This window comes from Amblyraja radiata, chromosome 13 (genome assembly GCF_010909765.2).
Source record: "Amblyraja radiata isolate CabotCenter1 chromosome 13, sAmbRad1.1.pri, whole genome shotgun sequence".
In the NCBI taxonomy this organism is placed as follows: domain Eukaryota; kingdom Metazoa; phylum Chordata; class Chondrichthyes; order Rajiformes; family Rajidae; genus Amblyraja; species Amblyraja radiata.
Genome location: NC_045968.1, coordinates 30,693,578 through 30,719,333, shown reverse-complemented (window position 1 = coordinate 30,719,333; position 25,756 = coordinate 30,693,578). Strand labels below are relative to the sequence as shown.

The 25,756-nt window shown below is 43.4% G+C and overlaps 1 protein-coding gene across 2 annotated transcripts in view; it reads left to right on the top strand.

Annotated features, from left to right (window-relative positions):
• Window positions 1-560: 560 nt before the first annotated feature.
• Window positions 561-25,756, top strand: part of LOC116979803 (THAP domain-containing protein 4-like) — a 45,160-nt gene continuing 19,964 nt past the window's right edge. The window contains exons 1-3 of one of the 2 annotated variants that reach the window (XM_033031635.1): window positions 561-885; window positions 19,742-19,898; window positions 22,950-23,059. In XM_033031635.1, coding sequence (XP_032887526.1) covers window positions 861-885; window positions 19,742-19,898; window positions 22,950-23,059 — 292 coding nt within the window. In that variant the 5' untranslated portion in view covers window positions 561-860. The remainder of the gene's footprint in view (window positions 886-19,741; window positions 19,899-22,949; window positions 23,060-25,756) is intronic. The other variant, XM_033031636.1, reaches the window with a different exon arrangement.

Genomic DNA, 25,756 nt, shown 5'->3' with positions numbered 1-25,756 from the left:
TGGCTTGGTGTTTAGCTGTCTGGTCAGCAAAACTAAATAGCGCTTTGGCCAATATTGAATAATAAATAAGTGAGGATTGAAGTTACGTCCATTGATCTGACAGAGGTTGGGAAGCTATAATTAGTGAATTATGAGGCAGCAGGTGTGCCATATTACCACCCCTGTATATAACAACTGCAGTTTGAGAACATTATTTCAGTTTTGTATTTATAACGGGAGTAACGTAGCAGGTCAAAACTCTTGGGTCAATCAAATAATTTAGGTGGTGTCAAAAGTATCTAAATTTGGAAACTACAGGTGCTGGTTTACTAAAGAAGTGCTGGAGTAAATCAGCTGTTCATTACTGAAGAACATGGACAGGTGATGTTTCAGGTCAGGACTCTTACAGCTGCCCCAGTCCTAAACATCGCCTGCTCATGTTCTCCAGAAATGCTGCACATCTGTATTGAGCTGTTTCTCCTGCACCATAGGGACACTGGGTGCTGAGGAGGCTCCTAGAAACTCCACCGTCGCTAAGTGATCGAGTTCCAAAAAGAGTGAGGATGAAGCCTGCGCTGATGACTGAAGAGAGAGAGAGTGCTGGGGACGGGCTGAAGGGAGAGGAGCTGGGCCAGTGTCGAGCAAAGATCACAGCGCGGTGTCGGGGAACTGAAGAGGGGAGGCGGGACCAGAGACGTGACTTTACGGAGGTGCCAGGCTGGCGCTCTCCCCTGAAGGAGAGGAACGGGGCTGGTGACATGACTGGAGGAGAGGAGAGGGGCGGTGTCGGTGAAACGACGAGTGGAAGATGGGCGGCGCCCGGTAGTAAAGCGAGGAGTGGCTGAGGTCGCCAGGTGTATAAGATCTTTGGTTGAGTAGTCATGGCTGGCGATGCGGCGGAAGCGGGTAAATAAATAGATAAATAGATAAATAAGCACGCAAACTAACTGGGGTTACGATGTACCTCGTTCCGGTCTATTCCTTGTCTTTCATCGTAGATACCCCCCGTGGTTTGAGTGGCCCTGGGCCCGCGGGTCTGATCTATTTTGCGCCCTGTTAGCTCATCGTCATTGAGGCACGGGGAAGGGGAATGAGTGGGGAGTGGACGTGTGATGGACTGAGGGAGGGTGGGAGCAGTGGGCTAGAAGGTAGCCGTGGGAGAGCAGGGCGGATGAGGGATGAGTGGAGGCCGTTTAGGTAGACACTAGACTAGACCAAGGGGTAGCAATGTTACAACATTTTGAGATTTTAAAAATCAAGTCTGCAATTTATCCCATCAGATAAAGCATAAAAATAAGTTTAATTTGACACCTAATTCACTTTCATATCTCAAGTATTTAAAAAGTTATGGCCATTTTCATACTGGGAAATGAGCATCTTGTTCCCTATTGATTTTCTATGGACATAACAAAAAAGCTGTGATTGTGAACAGTCAAAAGCCCATAACTTTCTTAAAAATTAAGAGAACTGAATGAAATTTTCAGTTATCATAGATTGAAGCATTCTGAAACAAATATAAAATAATCTGTAAATAAATGCCCATTTAAATCAGCTTTCCAGTGGGTTCCTGTGAACGCGCTGGTTTAGAACGTTCACATTGCGGTAGATTTGTGCCCCAAATGCCGAGAAAAATACTGCGGGATATAATGGGCCCAAAATGAGCTACTCGCAATATTAAACTTTGTATAAAGGGATCTTTAGAAGCCCTTTTTAATGTAAAAATATACAGCTTACCTTCAGTTGTCTGCTTTATGAGACCCTGCGGTTGCTGGTGGTCGCGGGTTTAGAGATTGATTTTTAAACTACTATAACTATTATTCAAGGCCTTTAAAACTAATAATACCTTTTGCGACGGGGTCTTCCAGCGATTTTTCGTTAATAATTAACTAGGCTGAACATCTTCGATTTGAACAGCCTAGAGAAAATTGCGTTTTAAACCCGCCCCCCTCTAAATGGCGCCAAAATCGCGCACACCCGCAGCAACAGATTTTCAGCGACGCTTCAGGTACGCTTTGCAACATACCTACAAGGGGGACCCATTGGGTCCCGTCCCCTCAACGCGCGGTTGCGGGGGAGGGGGGCGGCCTTTGGCGTCACACACACACTAACCACCCCCCACACACAATAACCCCCACCCCCCTTGATATTATATAAATATTATTCATTTGCTCCTTTTACCTCATCCCCCGCCCTATCCACTCACGCATAACCCCCAACTGCGCAGGCATGGCTAGAGAGGGGAGGGGGGGTAGACAGGGAGGGGAGGGGAGGGGGGTAGAGAAGGAGGGGAGGGGGGTACAGAGGGGGAAGTCCAGAACTAGGGGTCACAGTTTAAGGATAAGAGGGAAGTCTTTTAGGACCGAGATGAGAAAATCATTTTTTACACAGAGAGTGGTGAACCTGTGGAATTCTCTGCCACAGAAGGTAGTTGAGGCCAGTTCATTGGCTATATTTAAGAGGGAGTTAGATGTGGCCCTTGTGGCTAAAGGGATCAGGGGGTATGGAGAGAAGGCAGGTACAGGATACTGAGTTGGATGATCAGCCATGATCATAATGAATGGCGGTGCAGGCTCGAAGGGCCGAATGGCCTACTCCTGCACCTATTTTCTATGTTTCTATGGAAGCCGTCGGGATCTGCAGATCAGAGCCCGCTTTCTTGTTCTTTCTGCGTCTTTTGAAGAACCGGGGGGGGTGATGACGTCACTCCTGGAAAACAGTGCCCAGCAGGCAGCGCGTTGAAAGCTGCGCAGCTTGCCGCGAGGAGCAAAGGCATTGTGACGTCATCCAGCTCGCTTCAGCAGTTAGATTTTAAAAAGATGTCAGATCGGTGAATAATTTTAGTAAAAAACTCGGGAAATGATTAATCAAATTTTCAGATGAGGGGATTTTTGAAATCATGAGGTAAATCTCTTATCTGAATATGTAAAAATTACTGTGTCGGGATTTCGAGGAGATGTGAATCAAAGAAAAAGTTCAAGCAAGCATCCTCACAAGTAAACATCCAAGATCAGAGTTTTATAATAATATAGATGGTCGTGGCTGTCGAATATGTTCAGGCAAGTTTGCTGAGGCAATATGTAGAGTGCTCTGCAAGAGAGAGGGCAATAGTTGGGAAGGACAAGTGATTAAAATGTTAGTGAGCGAGCCTCTTGGGACAAGCAACCACAATTAACTAAAATAGTTAATTTATTTTATTACCCACTATTTTATTAACTAAAAGAGTTCATTTATTTTATTAGCACTATTTTATTAACTAAAGGAGTTAGTAAAGTTAATCAAACAATGGGTAATAAAATAAATTAACTATTTTAGTTAGTCAAATAGTGGTTGCTTGCCCCAAGAGGCTCGCTCACTTACACTTTTATTACCTAAAAATAGTAATGGATGGAGACAGGGTGGGCATAGGCCAACTTTGATGGTATTAGAGAGGAACTTGGTAAAGTTGATTGGAATAGGTTATTTGTCAGCAAAGTGTGATGCTTTTAAAAGTGTGATGACAAGAATTCAGGGCATATATCAGGGCTCGAAATTAGCGGTTGCCCGGGTGCCACTGACCACTCAAAGTGCCGTCGGGCAACCTAAAAGCCAACTCATTTTGCCCGGCTTGGCAACTTGGTTTATACCGAAGATATACCGTGGGAAAGATGCTAAGTGTGGCGTGACGGAGTGTCGGAGCGAATGACGGGCCTCGCACAGCAGCAGCGGCGGCTCCATCGCCTCCTCCCGCACCCCGCCCAGCCTGATAACGCTATAGTGGCTGTTAGCGGCCGCTGCTGCCACTCCGCCAACGGCGCTTTCAAAACAAACCCTTGGAGTAGGGAGGTGTCGGTCAGAGGCGGAAGTAGTGGGGGGGGGGGGGCTGAGGATAGAGCGCGGTGATTGGAGGAGGGAGACGTGCCAAAACATTCTCGGCAGCCCTGCACCGCAGCCAGGACCGATCCCGGTCTCCGGCGCTGCAATCGCTGCCGAACCGCCACTGGACCATCCCCGTCCCCACCCGAGAGCCTCCCCCCCTCCCCCACGCCTGGGGATGGCCAGAGGCGTCGGGAGTCAGACGGGCGCGGTGCACCCAGGCCCACAGCCAGTGCAGAGAAGCAGCGCTAAACCCAGCTCAACTCTGCCTGTCCCTATCTGGATTGAGACAGGGCTGTAGGCGAGACAGGCAGAGTTGAGCTGCATTTAGCGCTGGACTGAGCTGAAATTACCGTTCACAGGGCCTCCGAAGCCTCGCGCTTGTGTGTGAGTGTGCGCACATCCCACCTCCTCTCCCCCTTCCTCTCTCTCTCTCTCTCTTGTATGCCCCCCTCCACTTCCCTTATACTCCCCTCCTCATCTACTCCCACATCCCCCCCCCCCCCATCTATTCATCCTGCACTGATCTCCCTATCCACCTCGCATTGATTCTCCTGCCATTCCCCATCAATCCTACACTGGTCCCCCAATTCATCCTGTATTGACCCCCCTTCCCATCCATCCTGCACTGCTCCGCCCCTTCATCCTGCACTGCTCCCCCCATCCATCCTGCACAGATCCCCACACTGTCATCCACCGCGCTCTCCCCTCACAATTTTACCTACTCCAACCAACACGCACTAATTCCCCTGCCTCAATCCATCCATTCCTCACCGATTGCGTTCTAAACCCCCCCCCCCCCCCCCACCACCGCCACCTATCCATCCTGCACTGATTCACACCCCCCCCCCAACCCTATTGTGCTGGAAATAACTTCAGAGCGAACATTGACTATGTTTGATAACGGAATGCAATCAAATATGTTTTAATTCCCAATGTTATTATTTGTTTTAATTCCCAATGTTATTATTTGTTTTAATCCATAATGGATTAATTAATTGTGAACACGTGAAACATTAAAACCGCAGTGTTCGATTGTCATTGCTACCATTGACACGTTATTGCAGAATTCATTTTAACGGCAAATCAATGCTCTTAATATGGAGTATCAGTACTGTAGTTATTTAATGAGCATCATTCACAACCATACGTTGGATTTATCCAGGTTTTACTTCTACAGTCAGTCATATACATCACAAATTTGGTCAGGAGATATTTCAGTTGAAATTTTAACGTTAATTCTGAAGTGAGAATGATGGAAAAAGCGTTTATCAACAATTTCTTTTTAATTTGTTGCTTACAAACTGGGTATCTTCATTGCTGTTCACAACACATACAACTAATCTGAATGTCCGGTAATGTGGCGCTTGACACCTTTAAATATATTACCAAAAGAACATTTGCTGCATTTATGTCCTTTGGCCATCTCTTGTTAGTTAGTGTAATGTTTAACCTGTCAGATGGGTATAGTCAGTTTTGACAGCTATTATCATAAAATGCCTTTAGAAAATTCCTTGCAACCTGTATATTTTGTTGTGGATAAATTATGTGGGAAGCGAGAGTGTTTCTGTACCAATAGCAATAACGACCCATGCTATGGCCATGTCATGATAATTTTCGGTCCTTCACAGAAAACATGCTTGCATCAATCTGTAGTGTGCATGGTTAAGCATATATGTTATCATTATCCAGGATTTATTGACACAAGTTGATCATATGCTGAATAATCCAACAACATTTTTGTTTGGAAGTGGAAAGAAATAATTAAAATTGCATTAATTGCAATGTGTAAAAAGAGTTGAGATACTGTATTATAATTTTGCTGCATGTCATTGTGGTATATATCATGTCTTGATTGGCGAATATGTTTAGTTTGTGACTTTATTTGAAGCAGAAATAATATGTGAATGCTTCATTGAGCATAATTCCGACTGGTAACTACGCACTTCGGCCGATCACATTATCGCACGTGTCATGCAAGCCATCTTAAATGACCACCTAAACTGTCATTTGGCAACCTAAAAAGCTGCCAAGGTTACCCGGCTGGCAACAGGGATAAAAAGTTAGGTGAGAGCCCTGTATATATTCCTGTTAGAGTAAAGTACAAGGCAGATGGGAAGTCTAGATGATGAGAGAAATTGAAGCTTTGGTCAGGAAAAAGAAGAAGGGATGGGACAAATATAGGCAGCCGGGATCAAATGTTCCCCTGAAAGAGTTTTGGGAACTGAGAAGCATACTGGCGAAAATGGTGCCTGTCTGTGGCGACATGTTATAAAGACACCGCACAAATCAGAGGTTTAACTAACAAGCTGCTATGCATTTAAACGCATTAGCGCTATTGCGATCTACAGGCAACGGAGCTGCCGACTGTAAGGGAATTCCCGACCACAGGGGAAACCCCGACCTCTCAGAGGATCGCAGGAACAGTGAGTACAGTACCTGGAAACAATGTGGAGGCCTCCATTGTGTCCAGAAACGTGACCGACGGGCAGGTAGGATAGTCCCCTGTGCTTCAGTCTGACTTGTTGTCCTGCCCGTCGGCAATGTTACCATCCTACAACTAATGTTCAGTCACTGAAAAATAAAGTGGAGGACTTAAGGTCAAGGCTGCTTTACCAAATCACAGAGACATGGCTTACCCCCAACTCCCCAGACTCAGCCATCCAGCCTGAAGGGTTCTCCATCCATCCTAGGGACTGAAAGCAGACATCTGGGAAATTAAGGGGTGTCTGTCTCATGGTCAACTCATCGTGGTGCTCAGATGTGGCAGTTCTGTCACAGAACCAACTCCTGCTCCCCACACCTGGAACATCTGTTGGTGAAGTGTAGTCCCTTCTATTTCCCGAGAGAATTCACCTCCATCATCCTGTCCGCGGTGTATATCTCATCTCAGGCAGACATTCATCGAACTGCATGCCGTGGTCAACAAACACCAGTCAGTGTACCCCAAAGCCTTTAACATCATAGCCAGGGACTTCAACAAAGCCAACCTGAAGAAATCACCGCCTGACTACCATCAACACGTTTCCTGCAGCATCAGAGGATTAAACACCCTTGACCACTGATATACGACCATCAGGAATGCCATATCTCACCCTCACTTCGGGAAATCTGACCATTCAGCTGTGCTGCTTCATCCTGCATACAGGCAGCAACTGAAGAGTGCACCCTCAGCGGTGATGACTGCACAGAACTTGTCAGAGGAGGCAGAGGACCGACTCCAGGATTGCTTGGAGTCAGTAGACTGGGCAATGTTCAAGGACTCGGCAACGGACCTGAATGAATACCCCACAGTTGTTACAGACTTCATAACGAAATATGCGGAGGAGTGTGTTCCTCTGAGTGTTTCCTAACTAGAAGCCTTGGATGAACTAGGAGATCTGCATTCTTCTGAGGACCAGATCCCGGGCATTCAGGGGGCAGCTCAAGCGACAGCAAAGCATCACTCCCTGACGAGGCCGCTTTGATAGGGAGAACACTGATGTGCCTTCCCGAGCCCCCTATACACCCGGATGGTATTACAGTCACAGAGGCTTATGTAGGAAGATCCTTCAGGGGGGGTGAACCCTTGGATAGCATCTGGACCAGATGGTATACTTGGTCGTGTTCTTAAAATCTGTGCAGACCAACTGGCTGGAGTTTTTGTGGACATTTTCAAACGCTCATTACTGAGGTCTGAGATTCCCACCTGCTTTAAGAGGGCATCAATAATATCCATGAAGAGTAAGGTGACGTGCCTCAACGACTATCGACTGGTGGCACTAACTTCCGTGGTGATAAAGAGCTTTGAGAGCTTGGTTATGGCGCATATCAACTCCTACCTCAACAAGAACCTCGACCCACAACAGTTTGCCTACCGCCACAACAAATCAACGGAGCATGCAATCTCACAGGCTCTCCATTCTGCACTGGATCACATTGTGACAATAAAAACCCATACGTCAGGCATAGACTATAGCTTGGCGTTCAATACCATCAACCCCTCCAAGCTGGTAAAGCGAGGAGGTGTGTTGCCGAGCTCCCATCCAAACACAAAAACTAGTGAGTTGAATCATTTTTGGAATTCGGAGGAGGTACAGCGGTACATTAAACATCTCTGTGTATCGCTGCGATACTGCAGAAATCTGTTTTAAAAGTTTCTGTGTGTTTCGACATTCGAGGCATCACCACTTGCCTCCCTCCCTCGAACTGTTCCATATTTGTTTTTTTGTGTGGACTTGGCCTCGTGCTATTATGGACTGTCTGTGTCTGGCATTTTCTTAAAGTGCTTTGTTTAAATTGCATCTTGACTGCCTAGGCTCATCCTTACCATGGATGTCCAGTTCCTTTCACCCACACTCCACACCAGGAAGGTTCCTCTGGTTCTATCTTTAACAGGCACATAATCAGTTCATCTCTGCTAACACTTTCCTCCGCATAGCGGAATTAGCCCTCGCGCTCCATAATGTTCTCTTTTGACTTCTCGCTCTTTCTTCAAGTTAAAGGTGCAGATGCTGGTTTACAAACAAAGGCATAAAGTGCTGAAGTAACTCAGTGGGTCAGGCTGCATCTCTGGAGGATGTGCATAGGTGACGTTTTGGGTCGGGGTCCTTATGCAGACTGTAGTATGGGGAAGAAAGCTGGGAGAGAGGTGAGGGCGGGGCAAAGCCAGGCAAGTGATAGTGGATGTAGATGAGGGGGGTTGATTGGCAGATCAACCCCCCTCATCTACATCCACTAGGCCAGAGATGAAAAGACGACTAAAGGCTGTGAGATAAGGAGACAATAAGTGTGAAATGTGAGACCAGAGGAAGGGATGTAGGTGGAATGGGGCAAGGGAAGGGGAAAAGGAGAGATGGAAGGGAATGGAAGGAGAAATAGGTGTGTATCCAGGTGGGGCAAAGGGAAGAGAGGAGGGAGAAAATAGGGGTGGGTGGGGAAGGGTCAGTGTTAGCTGCTTAATATTGGATAATTCACTTTATACCATTGAGTTATCAGCTACTCAAATAGAATATGAGATGCTGTTCCTCCAATTTCCACAAATAAATATGCATTTCCTCCAACTCACTTGGGCAATGGAGGCAGCCCAGCACAGAAAGGTTGTATGGGAACAGGAAAGGGAGTTAAAATGGTTAGCAGCCAGGAAATCCAGCAGGTCTGGCAGACTGAGCTCAAGTATTCGGCAAAACAGTCGCCGCCTCTACACTTTGGTTCACCGATGGGAAATTTTGTAGAATTGGGGCAGCTTGGCAGAGGAAGCTTATTTTCCAAATGTTTAATGGAAGGCCCATTCTCTCCTCTGCTTCGGTGAAAGAGTTGATGATGACTTGGAGTTTGGTCTCTGTGTACAAATGCAAGCACCATCGTCGCAATGTACCTTGACTACTGAAGTCGAGGTGACCTTGATTCTTGAGTGTAGGTGCTGCAGTTGAATATTTTCTCATTATTCCTTTAGGTTAGGTTCACCCTAGCAGGGAGTCTGTTGGAAATGAGGCACACAGTTACAGCATGAAAGAATGAAAATGTGTTGGAGCAAAGAAAGCCTTGCTTGATGCCAGCTTGCAAGTCCTTGTGAAACGAATGTAAAATGGAATCTAATTTCTGCAGCCAGCTGCATTTGCTCCATTAAACCTCTGGTTCAAAGGCTGAAAAATAATGTACATCGGTTGACGCTGCTTCCGGCATTTCCCTTGATTGCTCAGTAAGGATCATGCCCTTGCTGTCAATAATGATAACACCAACAAATCTGCGAACTGCTGACAAAAAGAATGCGAAGCAAGATGGGACATTATTCTATTATTATTTCTCTTGAAACTGAATTTGATGCACATTACTGGTTTTGCATAATTTGAGTTAGCAGTTTGGTTTCTTGAGATGCATTTCATGCGACAAAGGTGGCAAGTGTGACTTTGTTACAAGTTACATTGGTTGTGTAAGCTTAGAATTGTAGGGCAACATTGGGTGGGCAGTTCCAGGTGCATAGCAGACTCATGGTGAGCCAGGAACCAAAGTGTGCTGAGCCACTCAATCAAACTACGGTCACAGATTGTTAACAGGGTAAAAGAGTGAGAGGTGGATCACCTTTTCACAATTATGAGTTGCAGTTCTTCTTGTGTATGGCGTGCACCGCCTAAAGTTGTAGGTCAACTTGTTCTATTTGATCTAATTGTTTGTGCACGTCGGGTTGATTGCATTAGTCGAAACAGGGTGGACCACGTGAAGGTTGCAATTTCCCACCCCATGAGTTGCAGTGTAATGGTGTTATAACATCCAGATTATGGGAAATGCAGGAAGCAACGTCAAGCATTGCCCAAGAAAATAAACAAGTAATCTGACCAATATTTATCCTGCATACCAGAAATGATTATCAGGCAATTCTCCCATTGTTTTTATGTAAAGTTGGGCTGGTACGTTTTTTTTTGGTTACACAGTGAATATACTTAAAAAGACTTTTAATGGCCGTGAGGCCCTTTGCAATATTACTCAAGTGAGATGACGTAAGTGCAAATTATTTTCTTTGTGTATGCCGCTCTTCGCTGAAGTTCACTGCTCTCACCTGTTCACTGATTTGCCTTTGTTGTACTCGCCACGGTTTACTATTTAATCCTCTATGACTTTACCCCTCTCCTTGATCAATTCATACACGTCTGGCTGCTGTTAATTGAATACAGCTTGTTCAACACAATTATCCCTTGTGGCGCCACCGTCGTGGCAACCTCGCCAATAGTCTGTGTGTTTCCGTTCTACTGTCTTTATTATTTTAAGTATGTTCTAAAAGTTTGTTTCAATGTTTCATGGTTAGTTTATGTGGGGGGGGGGAAGGGGGGAATAGGGGGAAACTTCTTTTCGGTCACTTACCTCGACGGAGATGCGATTTGCTCCGTGTCGCATCTCCGTCCACCCCTGCGGCCAAACAACCTGGATACCGGCCCGGAGCTATAAGCGGCGGGTGCGGCGTGGACTTACCATCACGGAGCCCGGGATCCTTTGCCGAGGATCACCAGAAGAAGAGCTCCGACCGCAGGGCCTATGGACTTTAACACCATGACGCCCGTGGTCTCCGGTAAGAAGTGGCCAACTCGGTAGCTCCATGCCGTGGAGTGTTCCAACTGTCCCGACGCTGGAGTTTCGATCATCCCGACGAGAGGGCTTGAACATCGGACCGTCAACAGCGGCGAACTGCGGAGGGTTCAATGTCCCGACCACCAGGGGTGAACGAAGAAGGAAGATGACTGAACTTCATTGCTTTCCATCACAGTGAGGAATGTTGATTCCACTGTGGTGGATGTTTATGTTAAATTTATTTTATGCGTGTATTGTGTTCTTTTCACTATATGGTAACTCAAATTTCACTGTACCTTAGTTGGTTAAGTGACAATAAATGCAAACTTGAACTTGAACTCATCACCAAGCTCCAAGACCTGGGCCTCAGTACTTCCTTTTGCAACTGGATCCTTGACTTCTTCATTGGTAGACCTTGGTCAATGTGGGTCGGTGATAACACCTCCTCCTCGCCTCAAGGTTGTGTGCTTAGTCCCTTGCTCTACACACACGACTGTGTAGCTAAACATAGGTTCAATACTGTGTATACATTCACTGATGACACCATGTTGGCCAAATTACGGTGGTGATGAGTCAGCGTACAGGAGAGAGATAGAACATCTGGCTGAGTGAAGTCTAACTGCACCTCTTGCTCAACATCAACAAAACTAAGGAATTCATTGTTGATTTCAGCAAGAGGAAGTCAGGAGATCACGTGCCAGTTTTTAATGATGGGTCAGCGATGAAGAGAGTTAGCAACTTCAAATTCCTTGGTGTTAACATCTCAATGACCTATCCTAGCCCCAGCACAATCATGAAGAAGGTACTTTAGCATCTCTACTTTCATAGAGATTAAAAGAGGTTTGGCATGTCACCTAATACATCTACAGAAAGCATCCTGACTTGTTGCATCATGGCAATGCCAATGCACAGGACCATCGGAGGCAGCGAGTTCTGGACTTAGCCCATTCCATCATGTACACAGCCATCCCCTGTATCAAAAGCATCTACATGAGGTGCTGATTTAAGAAGGGAGCACCAATACGCATGATCCCCACCATCCAGTCATTCCCTCTTCTTGCTGCTATCATCGGGCAGGAGATTCAGAAGCCTGGTCCCACACCACCAGGTTCAGGAACAGCTACTTTCCTACAATCGTCAGGATCTTGACCTGCACTGTACTCACCTACACAACTCTAATTCTACCTCAGCAAAGGAATATTGCAGACCAGGCACGTGCCGTGAGTAATTATCCAGGGTAGGCAATCAGTCGGCTTTAAAAAATATATCTTCTATATACTATTAAAACTGTGTGGCTGCTGGCTGCCTAGCTCACTCATTTTGTCGCCTCCTGCTGGCCAGCGACCATAACGGCTGCTGGCGCCCGCCTCTCGCCTCAAAGACGCCATTTAAAAACAGCTGCACTGCTGATTCCTGAGCCGCTTGAGTTGGAGGACCGCGTCTCCCGTGGGGGCTACGGGTAGGTAACGGCTGCATTGGGGGAGCAGACCCAACGGGTCTGCACTTGGTCTAGTATATCTTAAACCGCGCATGCGCATGTTGTTCTCTCCGTAAGCTGTCAGTCGACTTTTATAAAGTAATTTGTCTTCAAAAGCCTTATCTCTTAATAAAGTACTGTATTTCCCGGCAATGAAGACGCACCCCCATTTTGAGTTGCTAAATTTTTTTTAAAGGCTGGCGGGACATAGAATTTCTCACGTTCAAACAAATAAAAAATAAAAATAAAGAAAGTAACATTTCAATTTGCCCAAGGCTTCCAAATCTCCTCCATTCTGAATTACTGAATGGGTGGAGGATGGAGGTTGACGGCAGGTGGAATGATGTTGGGAAAAACGGGAGCACACCGGGACAAGTTGAATCAGTTGCGGTCTTAGTGAATACAATACTAGTTCAAGGGACCAATTGGGGGGAGAGTTCCTCCGGGGCCGCCGGGACCTCAGCGCCTTCTGCCGGCCCGCTCACCTTTGGCAGTGCTCTCCGTTTGAACACCTCTCTTCTGCTGCTCACCGGCCTCGCTCCTGTCAGCCACTTACTGCAAATCCTTAAATTCCGACTACCGCCGGGAGCAGGACATGACCTCACTTGCTGCGCTGGGTGACACTGCATGGCATTCACTGCCCGGTCCGTGTCTTTCAATGTAGACCGGAGAGTGAGGGGACCAGCTCAAGAGCAAAGATCATAGAGCGGAGCGGGTCAGCGACCGATGGATAACAGGACAGCGGGCGGTGGAGCTTACTCCTGTGTCAGCGCGAGTAACCTCAATTGGTCCCTTGATCGCGCTGACACAGGTGTAAGCTCAATTTTGGGGTAAAAAATAGCGTCTTCATTGCCGGGAAATACGGTATGTAAAAACATATAACTCAAAGAAATTTACTTACCATATTATTTGTACACGAACTCCATTCTTCTCTCTTTGTTCCTTAAGATACTCTTAAGATAATGACAATTCATGTTTGAAAAACCCGCCATGAAACTTGCGCTGCGCATGCGCAGTAGGCTGCTGCGCAGCACATGCATGCAGTCCACGGTGCAAAGGCAGAATTTCCGCTGCCTTCAGCTCCCCTTGTCATTGAAGGCTTGAAGCAGCATCGACGACACGTGAGCTGCACATACTTTCGCGTATTACATGTGGTGCGGATGAAAGGCACGGGAGAATTATGCCTACCTAAGAGATCGATCTCTTAGGCATAATTCTCCAGTGCCTTTACTATTTATATTTAATAATTACAATTTTATAATTTTAGTCAGGGTAGGCACTGCCTACCTTGCCTACCCTGATGACACGTGCCTGCTACAGACCCACGTCTTGCACTACCATGGTGGGACTTGTTTGCTAAATTTGTTTTTGCAGTCTTTGCCGTTCTCACTGTCTTGTATAACGTAAGCATAATTTATGTTTAATTTTTACATTTTGACTCGGACTATGTGCCTGTCATACTGCTGTTAGCAAGATTTTCATTTACCTCTTCACACTGTGCATATGACAATAAATCTGATTTGACATTTCCCGTAATCATCCTACATTTAAAAAAATTCTCTAGTCGAGACAGGTGTTTGTATTTGAAATAAGGTCCATAAGGATGGAGGCCCTGGCCAGTTGTATGCACTGTCACAATGACAGTACTTCTTCACTTTGGAGCATGGGTTATCGATATCTACAGGGACACGTGCCAACAATCACTCTTCTCAGTGACTGAGAGTTTGATTTAATTCATGGTGTAGCTGTGAAAATAGACAATAGAGAGCAATAATAAGTTGCCAAACTGGCAATTCGTGTGCACAGAAAGTTTTGGATTACTTTGCTGTGTGACGAGTCACACTACTTGCATCATATGACGTGTTTGAGGTTATAATCTGTGATAATTGAAAATACATTTTTGAAACTATTAACTTGACTGAACATGGTCATTGAAGATGTACTTTCTCAGTCTTCTATCCTTGCTGTCAAATTATTCACTCAAGCTAGCTCTCAGGAGAAATTAAATTGTTTGAATAGCCAAAAAAAAACCAATGATGCAAAATGAGGCATAATAATTTTTTGTTTCAAATCTATACGTTAATATATTCAGTAAACAGCATATTCAGCAAATGCCATTATTACTTAAGCCAGCCGCATTTCTTCCTTAATGCAGCGGTGAAGTGTTGGGGACGCAGATACATAGTCCAACCCTTGGTGTCCATTGTCAGCAAGATGTTAAGCGGTGGTCCACGCCAACAGAACCATTGTGGAGACGACTCGCGTGAGAGTCCTTCAGCATGTATTCCTGCTCCTTGAAATGTGCCGTCAACAATATTCACTCACAGACATCTCCTCGCAATGGAATATCAACAAATCTGCTGGACACCAAGATTGCTGGTGTTGCGGACAGGTTGTCAAAGTGTACAGCAGGATGTAGATCAGCAAGGGAAAAAGAGCAGTCTGAAGAACGGTCTCGACCCGAAACGTCACCTTTTCCTTCGCTCCATAGATGCTGCCTCACCCGCTGAGTTTCTCCAGCATTTTTATCATCTACCTTCAGAGTAATGGCAGAAGGAGTTTAATCCAAGCAAGTGTGTGGAGTAGCACTTTGGGAGGTTGAATGTAAGGGGAAAGTATACAGTTAATGGCAGGACCCTTAACTGTGCCGAGGTATCTTAAGTAGCAAATCCACAGCTTCCTGAAAGTGGCAACACAAGCAGAAAGACTAGTAAGGTAGGCATATAGTATGCTTGCTTTCATTGGTTGGGGCAATGAGTATAAGGGATAGGAAGATATTAAGAGACAGCTCATCCCATTACAGGAAGAATGTGGAGGCTTTGAAATGGGTGCAGAATTGATTTATCAGAATGCCTGGATTACAGGGTATTACATTCAAGGAGAAGTTGGACTGGCTAGGCTTGTTTTCTCTGGAGTGCGTAGGTTGAGGGGAGACCTGATGGAAGTAGATACAATTATGAGAGGCATAAATAGTGTAGACAGTTAGGACCTTTTGCATTGGGTGAAAATGTTAAATACTAGACAGCGTGTCTTTAAGGTGAATGGGGAGAGTTTAAAGCAGATGCACAGTGGAAGTTTTTTTTTAATAGAGAGACTGGTGGGTGGCTGAAACACATTGGCAGGGGTGGTGGAGGCAGATATGATAGTGACATTTAAGGGCCTGTCCCATTGCGGGGACCTAATTCGCGACTTTAGAAGAGTTTGCCTTCGACTCATTCGCACAGCATGGTCGACACAAGGTCCTAGGAGGTCTTTGTAACTCTCCTTCACGCACGAGAGTAGTCCCCACGTACTCGAGGCCTCAGTTAGGTCGCGGCGTTTTTTTCAGCAAGCTGAAAAATGCCCGCGAGTAAAAAAAAGGTTGCCATGGAAAAAATCAATATTTTTTTACTCGTAGGTTTAGTCAAGGTAGGTCGTAGTAGGTCGTATTGCTATAGTAGGTAATCGAAGGCAATCGAAGGTAGTCGAAGGTAATAGCTCGTTGAGAAAAAAGAGGTAAGTAAACCGACCGGTAATATTAAATGCCTGTTAGACTTTATTAAAAGTTGTCTGGCTTCTTAAAAGTGTCTCCACTCCTTCTCCCCCCTTATCTCCCCTTATCTCCCCCCCCCCCCCCCGCGCTCTCTAAAGGTCTTACCATAATTGTGCCACCTGTCTTTTACCTTCCTGTTCATCGCGGGTGTGAATTTCAGACAATGCTCCCCAGCTTTCCCTGGCACCCCGCCTTTGCGATGTGTTTGTGTGTGTGTGTGTGTGTGCAGACGGTCGATCCGGCTCGCAGTTTCATTGCTGACGGTCGATCCAGCTCGAGGTTTTTCAGGCGAGTGTCCTCGAGCTTGAAGGTCAAGACAGTTGCTGAAAAGTCGCGTTAGTGGGACAGGCCCTTTCAGAGATTTTTAGATAGGCCCATGGATATGCTGGGAATGGAAGGATATGGATCATGTATAGGCACATGAGATTCGTTTATCTTGGCATCATGTTCAGCATCGGCATTTTAGGCTGAAGGGCTTGTTCTTGCACTTTATGTTAAATTTTGATCAGCTGACATCACAAGGGCAGCATGCAGTGAGAATGAGACTCTGGCTATGAAGAGAGGATCTGTGTGATAGAGAAGGCCTCTCTCGATGTTGGCTTGGGATAAAGGATCAGACAATACTCTTTTTGTTATCCAGTGCTGCTTGTAAAAATCTGAATTGAATCGTGCTTTATGAAATAAACCATTTTTTGTGATGGCACAGTTCAAATTGTTGGGTCACACTTAATCATGTGTCCTTTCAGCAGATGCCCATCTTGTATTAATATTTTGTCAAAATACAGCAAATGCTGGAATTCTGAAACAATAAGTGGTTGAATTGCTTTGGTTAGGTTGCTGTTGTACAGGGAAAGAGAGATTTGACATTCTGTAGTAGGAAGAAGCTGCAGATGTTGGTTTAAATAGAAGATAGACACAAAAAACTGGAGTAACTCAGCAGGACAGGCAGTGTCTCTGGAGAGAAGGAATAGGTGACGTTTCGGGTCGAGACCCGAAACATCACCCATTCCTTCTCTCCAGAGATGCTGCCTGCCCCGCTGTTACTCCAGCTTTTTGACATTCTGTGTCATTGTTTCTAAGAATTTAGAAGTGGGATAAGTTTTTAATTGAACACAGGGGAACAAGAGGACAGAAGAAATGAAAAAATTGTGATGGAATGGACCGTCATTAATTCAAAAGACTACCAGTACAGTATCAATAAATTATGGAAATACTGTACTGTACTCAACTTCCCCCCTAATGTTCTGAGCTCTATTTAAATAAAATGGCGATTTCACGATAAGTACTTCCCAGGATGGTAACTATTCGTCTGGAAACTCACCACTTCATTGACATCACTGGAAAAGCTTTGTCAGTGGTGATTAGTATCTCAGGAATAAAGACAAACCTCCTCTGCTGACAGTAACCACGCACATGGGTTCCTGTTCTAGGACACTCGGGCTCACTTCTATCTTTCACTGCAGCGTGGGGGGGGGTTGCCTTTCTATAAAGTCAGGTATTACACCCCACGAGGACTGTATGATGACCACCCCAACGGTTATGCAAATCTGCACCTCTGAAAGGAGTACGGATGTAGGAATTTCCTTCCTTAGTTGCTGCAGTTCAGTCGCTGAGGCTATGTTCACCTGGCCTCAGACCGCTCAACTGTGGTGAAGATACTGAGCAACTGTTGGTAATGGGGGGTTGAATGACCCCATCCAAGTTATGTTCTGTCTCTTGATTCTGTATTTAATCATCAGTTGAGGGAGGGCAGAGGGCAGTATCCTTTCTGTGATGCCATGAGTTTCCTGAGTTCCTCAGTCTGAAAAAAGAAGTCCAGGATCACTAAATAATGAATACACTGTGCTGCCAAAATCAGCAAGGATTCTCCTCCCAATAGTAAAGGAAAATGTTCTGCTAAGGAGACAGACTAGTAAGTACCTGTTGAAACACATTACTGAGTGTGACTCTTGGGCGGTTGCTGGACTAGTTTGTAGCTCAACTCTTCTAGTCCTGATTCACCTGAATGAGCGAGTTGTTGTTTTCCTGTTCTTGATGTTCCATTGCGTCACTGTTAGCCCCACCTTACAGTAAGAAATAGTCTTACTGCTTCACATGCGAGAACATTGTAAGCTCAGAGGTCTTGGGGATTGATTCTGCAAGGCAAGCATGTGCTACCATTAGCAGATAAAGGTCACCCTTAGCGATAGCCATGGGATAATACTTCCAGCACCTACTAAGCAACTGGAACATTATAGCTGTTGAGAAAACCTGGTTAAGGGCAAGACAGGATGTTCCAAGATACAATTGCTGCAGGCAAGGTGGAGGTGGGGATGCCAGTCACTCCCATAGGTCACCTAATTACATGACATCCTTGCACTCAAGTTCATCTAAGACAGGCCCAGAACGTAACTGAGACAATAGCAAGAAAACAAGTTCTTGAAAAAAAAAAATGTTTCATAATAGGTGAAGTAGTTTTAAATATATCTAGAATGACCAATTGTTACTGAGCAATTTGAAAATTGGGATTTGCTGTGGGAGATGTTGAAAGTATGTGACAGGTCTTGGGTATTTCTGCCCTCTAACCGGTAACTGCTCATGGTGGGAATATTGTTTGAGAGATCTGCATTGTAACTTTAATAATTTGTCAAATTTCTGTCCTGTGAAGCCTTCAACTATAGCTCCCCATTGCTGTAGGTTTATCATTGTCATGTGTACTGAGATAGAGTTGAAAATATAAGGGTTTGCACACTGTCCAGTCATATCATACTGTACCGTATGATCAAACCATGTACAATTACTGCAGGTAGAGCAAAGTTAAAAATGAACAGAGTGCAGAATATAGTGTTGCAGCGTTGGTCTATGGGTCAGGAAGTTGCAGATGGTACTGCTGATTTCTAGGTGCAGGAGTTTGGAAATGAGTTTGGTTCGGATTATAATATTGAAGGCAGAGCGATAATCAATAAAAATGAGTCTGCTATAGGTGTCCTTGTTATCCAGATATTTGAGCATTGAGCATGGAGCCAGGGACATGGTGTATATTGTGAACCTGTTGCAACAGTGGGCAATTAATTAGTTTATTGGCAACAGTAGGCAAGGTTGGAGTTAATGTGTGCCCTGGCCAGCCTCTCGGCTGAACTTCATAAGTGTGGATATCAGAGCCACTAAACAATAATCAGTAAGGCACACTGCCTTGGTTTTCTTTGGCACCGATGATGATACTGGTCTTAAAACAGGTGGAAACCTCAGAATGGAGTAGGAAGGGATTGTGGCACCATCTGGTGATTAGGCCAATAATAGATCGAACCCTGGTTAGTAGAACTGGATTGGGCACGTGACTGCGTTTGGCGGGGAGATGACGTCATGAATCACGGGCCTGCCCAACTGGTAGGGACTCAGTGCTCACTCTCAGCGCGCGAGTGTCTGACTGTATCTGCCAATAAAGATCACTTTGTTCTCAAACATGTGTCTTGCTATAGGATCATCAAAATGTTCCTAATAGAGTTGGTTCCTTAGATACTATTTATTCCTCAACCAATATCACAAAAAATGGTCACTTTTGTTATTCTTGGAACTTCGGTGAGCACAAATTGATTGCCCCTGTACCTTTTTTTAAATAGTGCATCTTTTGGTATTTTCTACTCCAAAAGACTGCTGAGGCCAATTCATTGAAAATAGAGATTGATGGATTCTGTATGCTGTATGTGGGAAAATAGTGTTATGGTAGAAAATCTGCCTCATTCTTGTTGAATGGTGAAACAAGTTTAAGAGGCTAAATGGCCACATCACGTTCCTATTTGTATTTAATCTATTTTGCTCTTCCGCCAGTCATAAAAGGCAAGTCTTTTGACTTCTTTAATTGTTTTGTTTTTCTCCTGTAGTTGTTTGTTTGAACCCAGCCATTGAGCCCCTCTCGTGGATGTTGGGTACATGGATTTCAGACACACCGGGGGAAGGTTGCTACCCAACCATCAAACCTTTCAAGTTCATGGAGGAAATCAAAATCACACATGTTGGTCAGCCCATGCTGAATATCTCGTAAGTCAAGATGTCTTCTTTTCCTAGTTAAATATTGACTTTCAACAATACAAGTGATAACGCGGCTTTCTGGTTAGCTCTTTCCAGGAGATTTGGTTTTCCCATTTTGTTACAAAAATCTAATTTGTAAAATAAGTAGGTGGTGCTGATATTTTGCAGATTAACCATCGATTAGAACATTGCATCAGAATTGGTGGCAGAAGTGGGCATTTTGACCTTTCGCTCTTCTTCCACCATTGATCAAATCATGGCTGATCTACCTCATTGCCACTTTCCTGCCCTATTCCTATATTCCTGGAATCCCTCCATATCATGATTTGCTGAGTTAAGATGGTTTCTCACCATAAATTAATGTCATCCTTTATTAATAACGCTGCCTTGCATCTTTGCCATTCTGCTCCAGGTTTGGTCAATCAGTAGCCTGCGATTTCTTCAATGGCAATCATAACCATTTACTTCTGTTTGTGCAGTTAATTTACCTATTTTGTTGAGAACGCTGCATGCATTTAGATATAGCACCTTTAATTTTGCTCCATTTAATATTTTTCTGCACATCTTTTGCTGCTTGCCATTATTTAATCCTCAACATTCCTCACTTCGACGAGCTACTTTGTTTCGCTCCTTCCTGAATTCCTTCTAATATCTGTCTGTAATTTGTGCAGGTTCCACCTGTCCCAGAAACGATTCTAATTCCTCGTAATCAAAAACCATCCGTCCCAAATGCATCCATTGCTATTTCCTTCTATTTCTATATACTTAGCAGGTCCCAGGGCAGTACAGACCTTTTTAAAACCATCTCCCTAAAATCTGTTTGCAGGATCCCATCCCTTTCTCCACCTGTCTTGTTTGTACCTGTATGAACAATAGTTTCTTGTTTGTTCTTCTTTCTGCCAGGATGCTCTGCAGCTGTTAAGTGACATCTTACCATCCTGGAATCACATGCATGATTACCGAAATACCTGTCCTGTCCCCATCTATCAATTCGGCTGTCTCAATGCGGCTGGGCAAGGCTGTTCTGTGCCGGGACTATTAGATTTCCTGAACATGGTGAACAAAGAATGTGTCAGCTCTCTGCAATTAATTGGATGCACTTCAGGAGTATTTATTAATCAATGCAAGTGCTTCCCGTATTTGCTACATTCTTAAGTCCCACACAGACTTTCCTCTATTTACTGCTTGTACTACCATGCTGTTCTCAGCTGTAACTGTCAGGGGAAACTTTTACCCACAAGTTTTAAAGTGTGGAATTTGCAACCACTTGGACTTGCTGCAGGACAAATGAACAAAGGGTATGTTAATAGGATTTGATGAAGTTGGGTGGGAAGAGGTACATAGACGTGTGGAGTAACTTGGAGTTCAAGGGATTATGACATACTGCTGTCTGACATCGTTACTTGGGTATAGGGGAAGGATTGAGGTTTTGAAATGGTGCAGCAAAGATTTGGCTAGCACACAAAAACTTGTTGCAATAAAATTCTAGAATCCAACACTCCTGGAATCTGTTACAGTTACATTGTTCAGTTACATTGCTAAATTAGCAGATTATCCAAACTATAGGATGTTACTACTGTTCATACCCAAACACACTTTTACTTCACTTTATTTGTTGGTTACAAGTGTTATAATAAATTCTCCAATGAACACAGCAAGTTTCACGGGAGTGAGAAATGTTCATGCACTCCAGATCCAACTTTCAGCCTCCAACCTGGCACCTGGTGTTCCAGACCCTGACCTCCAGCTCCAGCCACTAATCATGTTTGCAACATGGCCTTGTCAAGTTCATATTCCAGACTAATGAGGGAGCCTAATGCCTGATTATCAGGATTTTTTTTTCAACAATTGGGTGCTGAATTATTGAAGTTTTATGTATACACATAGGTGGCATGAGAGATGCAAGTGAACCCAAACTATGGACAATCATTAAGTTACTGAAATCTTTTTTCTGCAACCACAGATTGGGGATGTCTTATTCACAATTTGTATTAATGAGTTGGATGAATAAACAGTGAAAGATATCCAGTTAGCTGATGAGGTACAACTAGGTGGGAAAGTGAATTGCAAAGTGTATGTGAGGTTTCTTCAAATGGGTATGTAAGAATTAAATGTGTGAACAAAGTAATGATAAGTGGCATGCGATGTGAGAAAATATGAAAATTTAAACAGTGCCAAATGAGTAAACGTTGATGTACAAATAGATCACAGTATGCTGGTTTATGATTCACAAAAAGTAAACATACAGATACAGCACAAATTAAATATTGGACTTTATTACCAATAGTTTGGAGTACAAAAGTTATGACAATTTGCTGAGATTACATGGTGCTTTGATGTAGACTACATTTGGAGCACTGTGTGTAGTTTTGGTCTCTGTGCTTAGACGGAAAGAAATGCTTGACTTGGGTTCTGTGTAATATAGATTCATTAGATATGATACTCTGAGGAAGATCCTGTCCCATGATGAGAGAGTAAAATTGGTGTTCAGAAGAATGTGAACATACTCGGAGTAGGGGGATCAAGAACTAAAGGACGTAGATTTAAGTGAGAGTGGAAAGATTTAATAGGCACCTCAGAAGCAACCTTTTTCACACGCAGTGCTGGATATATGTAACACGCTGCCAGAGAAGGTTCTTGAGGCAGCTATTATAGCAACATTTAAAAGACACTTGGGCAGATACATGGACAGTTAAGGGTTAGAAGGATATGGGCCAAACACAGGCAAATGAGATTAGCCTAGATGGGGCATCTTAGTCAGCATGGTCAAGTTGGGCTGAAGGATGATGTATGATTTTGATTCTATCAATGATAAGCAAGCAACCAATTTCTTTTGAAATGGAAATAAAGTGTGAGCTTATTGCTGATATGTCAACTGGCACTACCTGTTAAAGGTATGAATGTTGTCTCATTGTTAATATGAATTATTTTAAAACATGAACATCACTGCTTGGGAAGCGTCCAAGAAGTTTCATTTAGCTTGGGAACCTGTACTTAATGGTGACATTTGTTTGATCTTTTGTAATATATTCAAATTCAATTTCTTCACTTATTTCACAGATGTAATGGTTTTAATCCTGAAACTAGGAAGCCAATGCATAGGGAGTGTGGCTTTTTGAGAATCAAGCCTGGCACCAATAAAGTGGCATTCATCTGTGCCCAAAACACAGGTAGAGTAACACCTGCATTGCATGCTCTAAATACGTTCTGCACTTGGGAATGAAGCATCACATCCAATCCAAACTTTATCTGTTGTGGGGAATGGGCATTAATATTTATCTTTATTGTGTAATTACTACTTCATACTTTTGAGTGAGCCAGTAGTTTGGTGTGTATGGAAGTCTATTGATGTGTGCAAACCAAACTGCAAAAAACATTGTGTTTCAGTGCCAATTCCCCCCTCAGAATTTTACTCCAGAATAAGTTGCTAGATGCCTTTGGTAGGGGGTACCGGAGTTATTATCACATTGAAATAGATCTGGAACAGTCAAAGTAAGTAATAGGCAGATCCCAACCAGTTATGAACCATTGTACAGTTACAATTTGAACAGATACATTGATAGCAAAGGTTTGGAGGCAAATGAGACTAGCTTGAGTACACAACCTGGTTGGCATGGTCTACTTGGGCCAAAAGGCCTGTTTCTATGCTGTATAACTTGCCGGCTCTGTGATTCTGTTCTCGAAGACACTTTAGCGGTGTCAGCTTGTTTGAATCTCAACTGTTCCAAAAAGACAGCCAGGGGATGTCTCTGATTGAGGAAAGTTTGAGTGACCATGAGGATAAATTGTAAACAGGTTATCTGGTCAATGAACAAATGGGAGCCAATCATAGTTGAGAGGTCTAATGTTTTTAGGTTAAACTACAGATTCATTTTATTACTCATGATTTTCAAAAACAAAATGAAGGCAGATAAAAATTAAGAACTGGATCAATCTTTAAAATGTGTTAATCTATGCAGAGTCCTGATGCAGGGTCTCAACCTGAAACATTGACTGTGCATTTCTGACCGCTGATGCTGACTGACCTGCTGAGTTCTTCAAGCAGTTTTATTTTGTGTCCAGATTACAGATTCTGAAGTCTCTCCTGTCTTTGATCTATTTCTATTACTATATTACAATTTCTAATGCAGTTCCCAGATATTTTAAGCAAGCGTACTTTTATTAAAAAAAATACAGGGATATTTTTCTTTAAACTTTAAAAAAAAGAGATTTTTTAATGAGTAAGATTTCAACAGCGAATCACAGATTCAGTGTTCTTTACTCAGTTGTTTAGCCATTACATTAGAATCTCATGAACAGCATGTGACCACATTTCTGAAATGTTTTGCCGACACCAGTTGCAGCTATTAAGTATAATCATATTAATATTTGGTTTATATATTTGAATTTTCTGGCAACAAATTCAAAAGTAGAATTTTCTAAATTTTCTTAAAGCCACTGTTAATCCAGCTCTTGATCCATGACACTAAATCACAGAAACTAGAGAAACAGATTTCAACAAGCACAAAGGTACAGACACGCCAGCTGTCATCCTTTGGCACAGAGTTCTGTTTGTTTTGGATTTATACATTGAATTATCTGGAACTAAATTAAATTGCAAATTGATTTCTGTAAATGACTTTGTACTCTTTGATATTTTTGATATTTTTGCTGATCAAAACTCCAGGCAGTTCCTTGGTGATTGACTGTTCTGCTCCACATATAACTGCAGTTATATAGTTTCCAATATTTATGGAGAGTATACCTAGCAGCACAGTGTAGGCTCCTTTCTATATTTTTGTTAAATATTGTTCGGCTGATGTGGTTAAAAGGAAACGTTTTTGAAAGAAGATATGTATCCATGCAGAGAAACATTTTGTTATATGGACAGAGCATTAATAATCTGTGTTTTATTTTTATCTTGAAATGTCAAAGTGTAACAAATTGAAAGCCAGAATAACCGCTGGGCATTTGTCTTAAAGTAGTTGTTTTTAAACAAAATATAATCGGCCAAAATAAAACAAATTCTTCTCTTAAATAAATGGTTTATATTATGCATGGATGTACCCTACTACCTCGTGGCAAAGCAAGAGAATGTTCTCATCATCTGCTATCACAAATTTCTTTCAACTTCGTAGATTTCATATAATATTAAGTTCCTACTAACGCCTAGAAACCAAATGGTATTTGATCTCTTATTAGCTTTCATAACCTTTCATCTTTTAATCTGACATCATTACAAATGTTTTGGATTGTGGCCAGTGCATTTTGTCCTTTTGTGAATTCCAGCCCAGAAAAGATGCAAATTAAATTTCTGCCATTGATGTATTTTCATTTAGATGAGTTGGAACAATCTCTGTTCTGCTCCTTGCGAGTTTTATTTTTATCTTGAAATGTCAAAGTGTAACAAATTGAAAGCCAGAATAACCGCTGGGCATTTGTCTTAAAAAGTAACTAAACAAAATATAATCGGCCAACATAAAACAAATTCTTCTCTTAAATAAATGGTTTATATTATGCATGGATGTACCCTACTACCTCGTGGCAAAGCAAGAGAATGCTTTGTTGTTTGTCATGTACATCAATGATCTGGATGAAGGTGTGGTAAATTGGATTAGTAAGTATGCAGATGATACCAAGATAGGGGGTGTTGTGGATAATGAAGAGGATTTCCAAAGTCTACAGAGTGATTTAGGCCATTTGGAAGAATGGGCTGAAAGATGGCAGATGGAGTTTAATGCTGATAAATGTGAGGTGCTACACCTTGGCAGGACAAATCAAAATAGGACGTACATGGTAAATGGTAGGGAATTGAAGAATACAATTGAACAGAGGGATCTGGGAATAACCGTGCATAGTTCCTTGAAGGTGGAATCTCATATAGATAG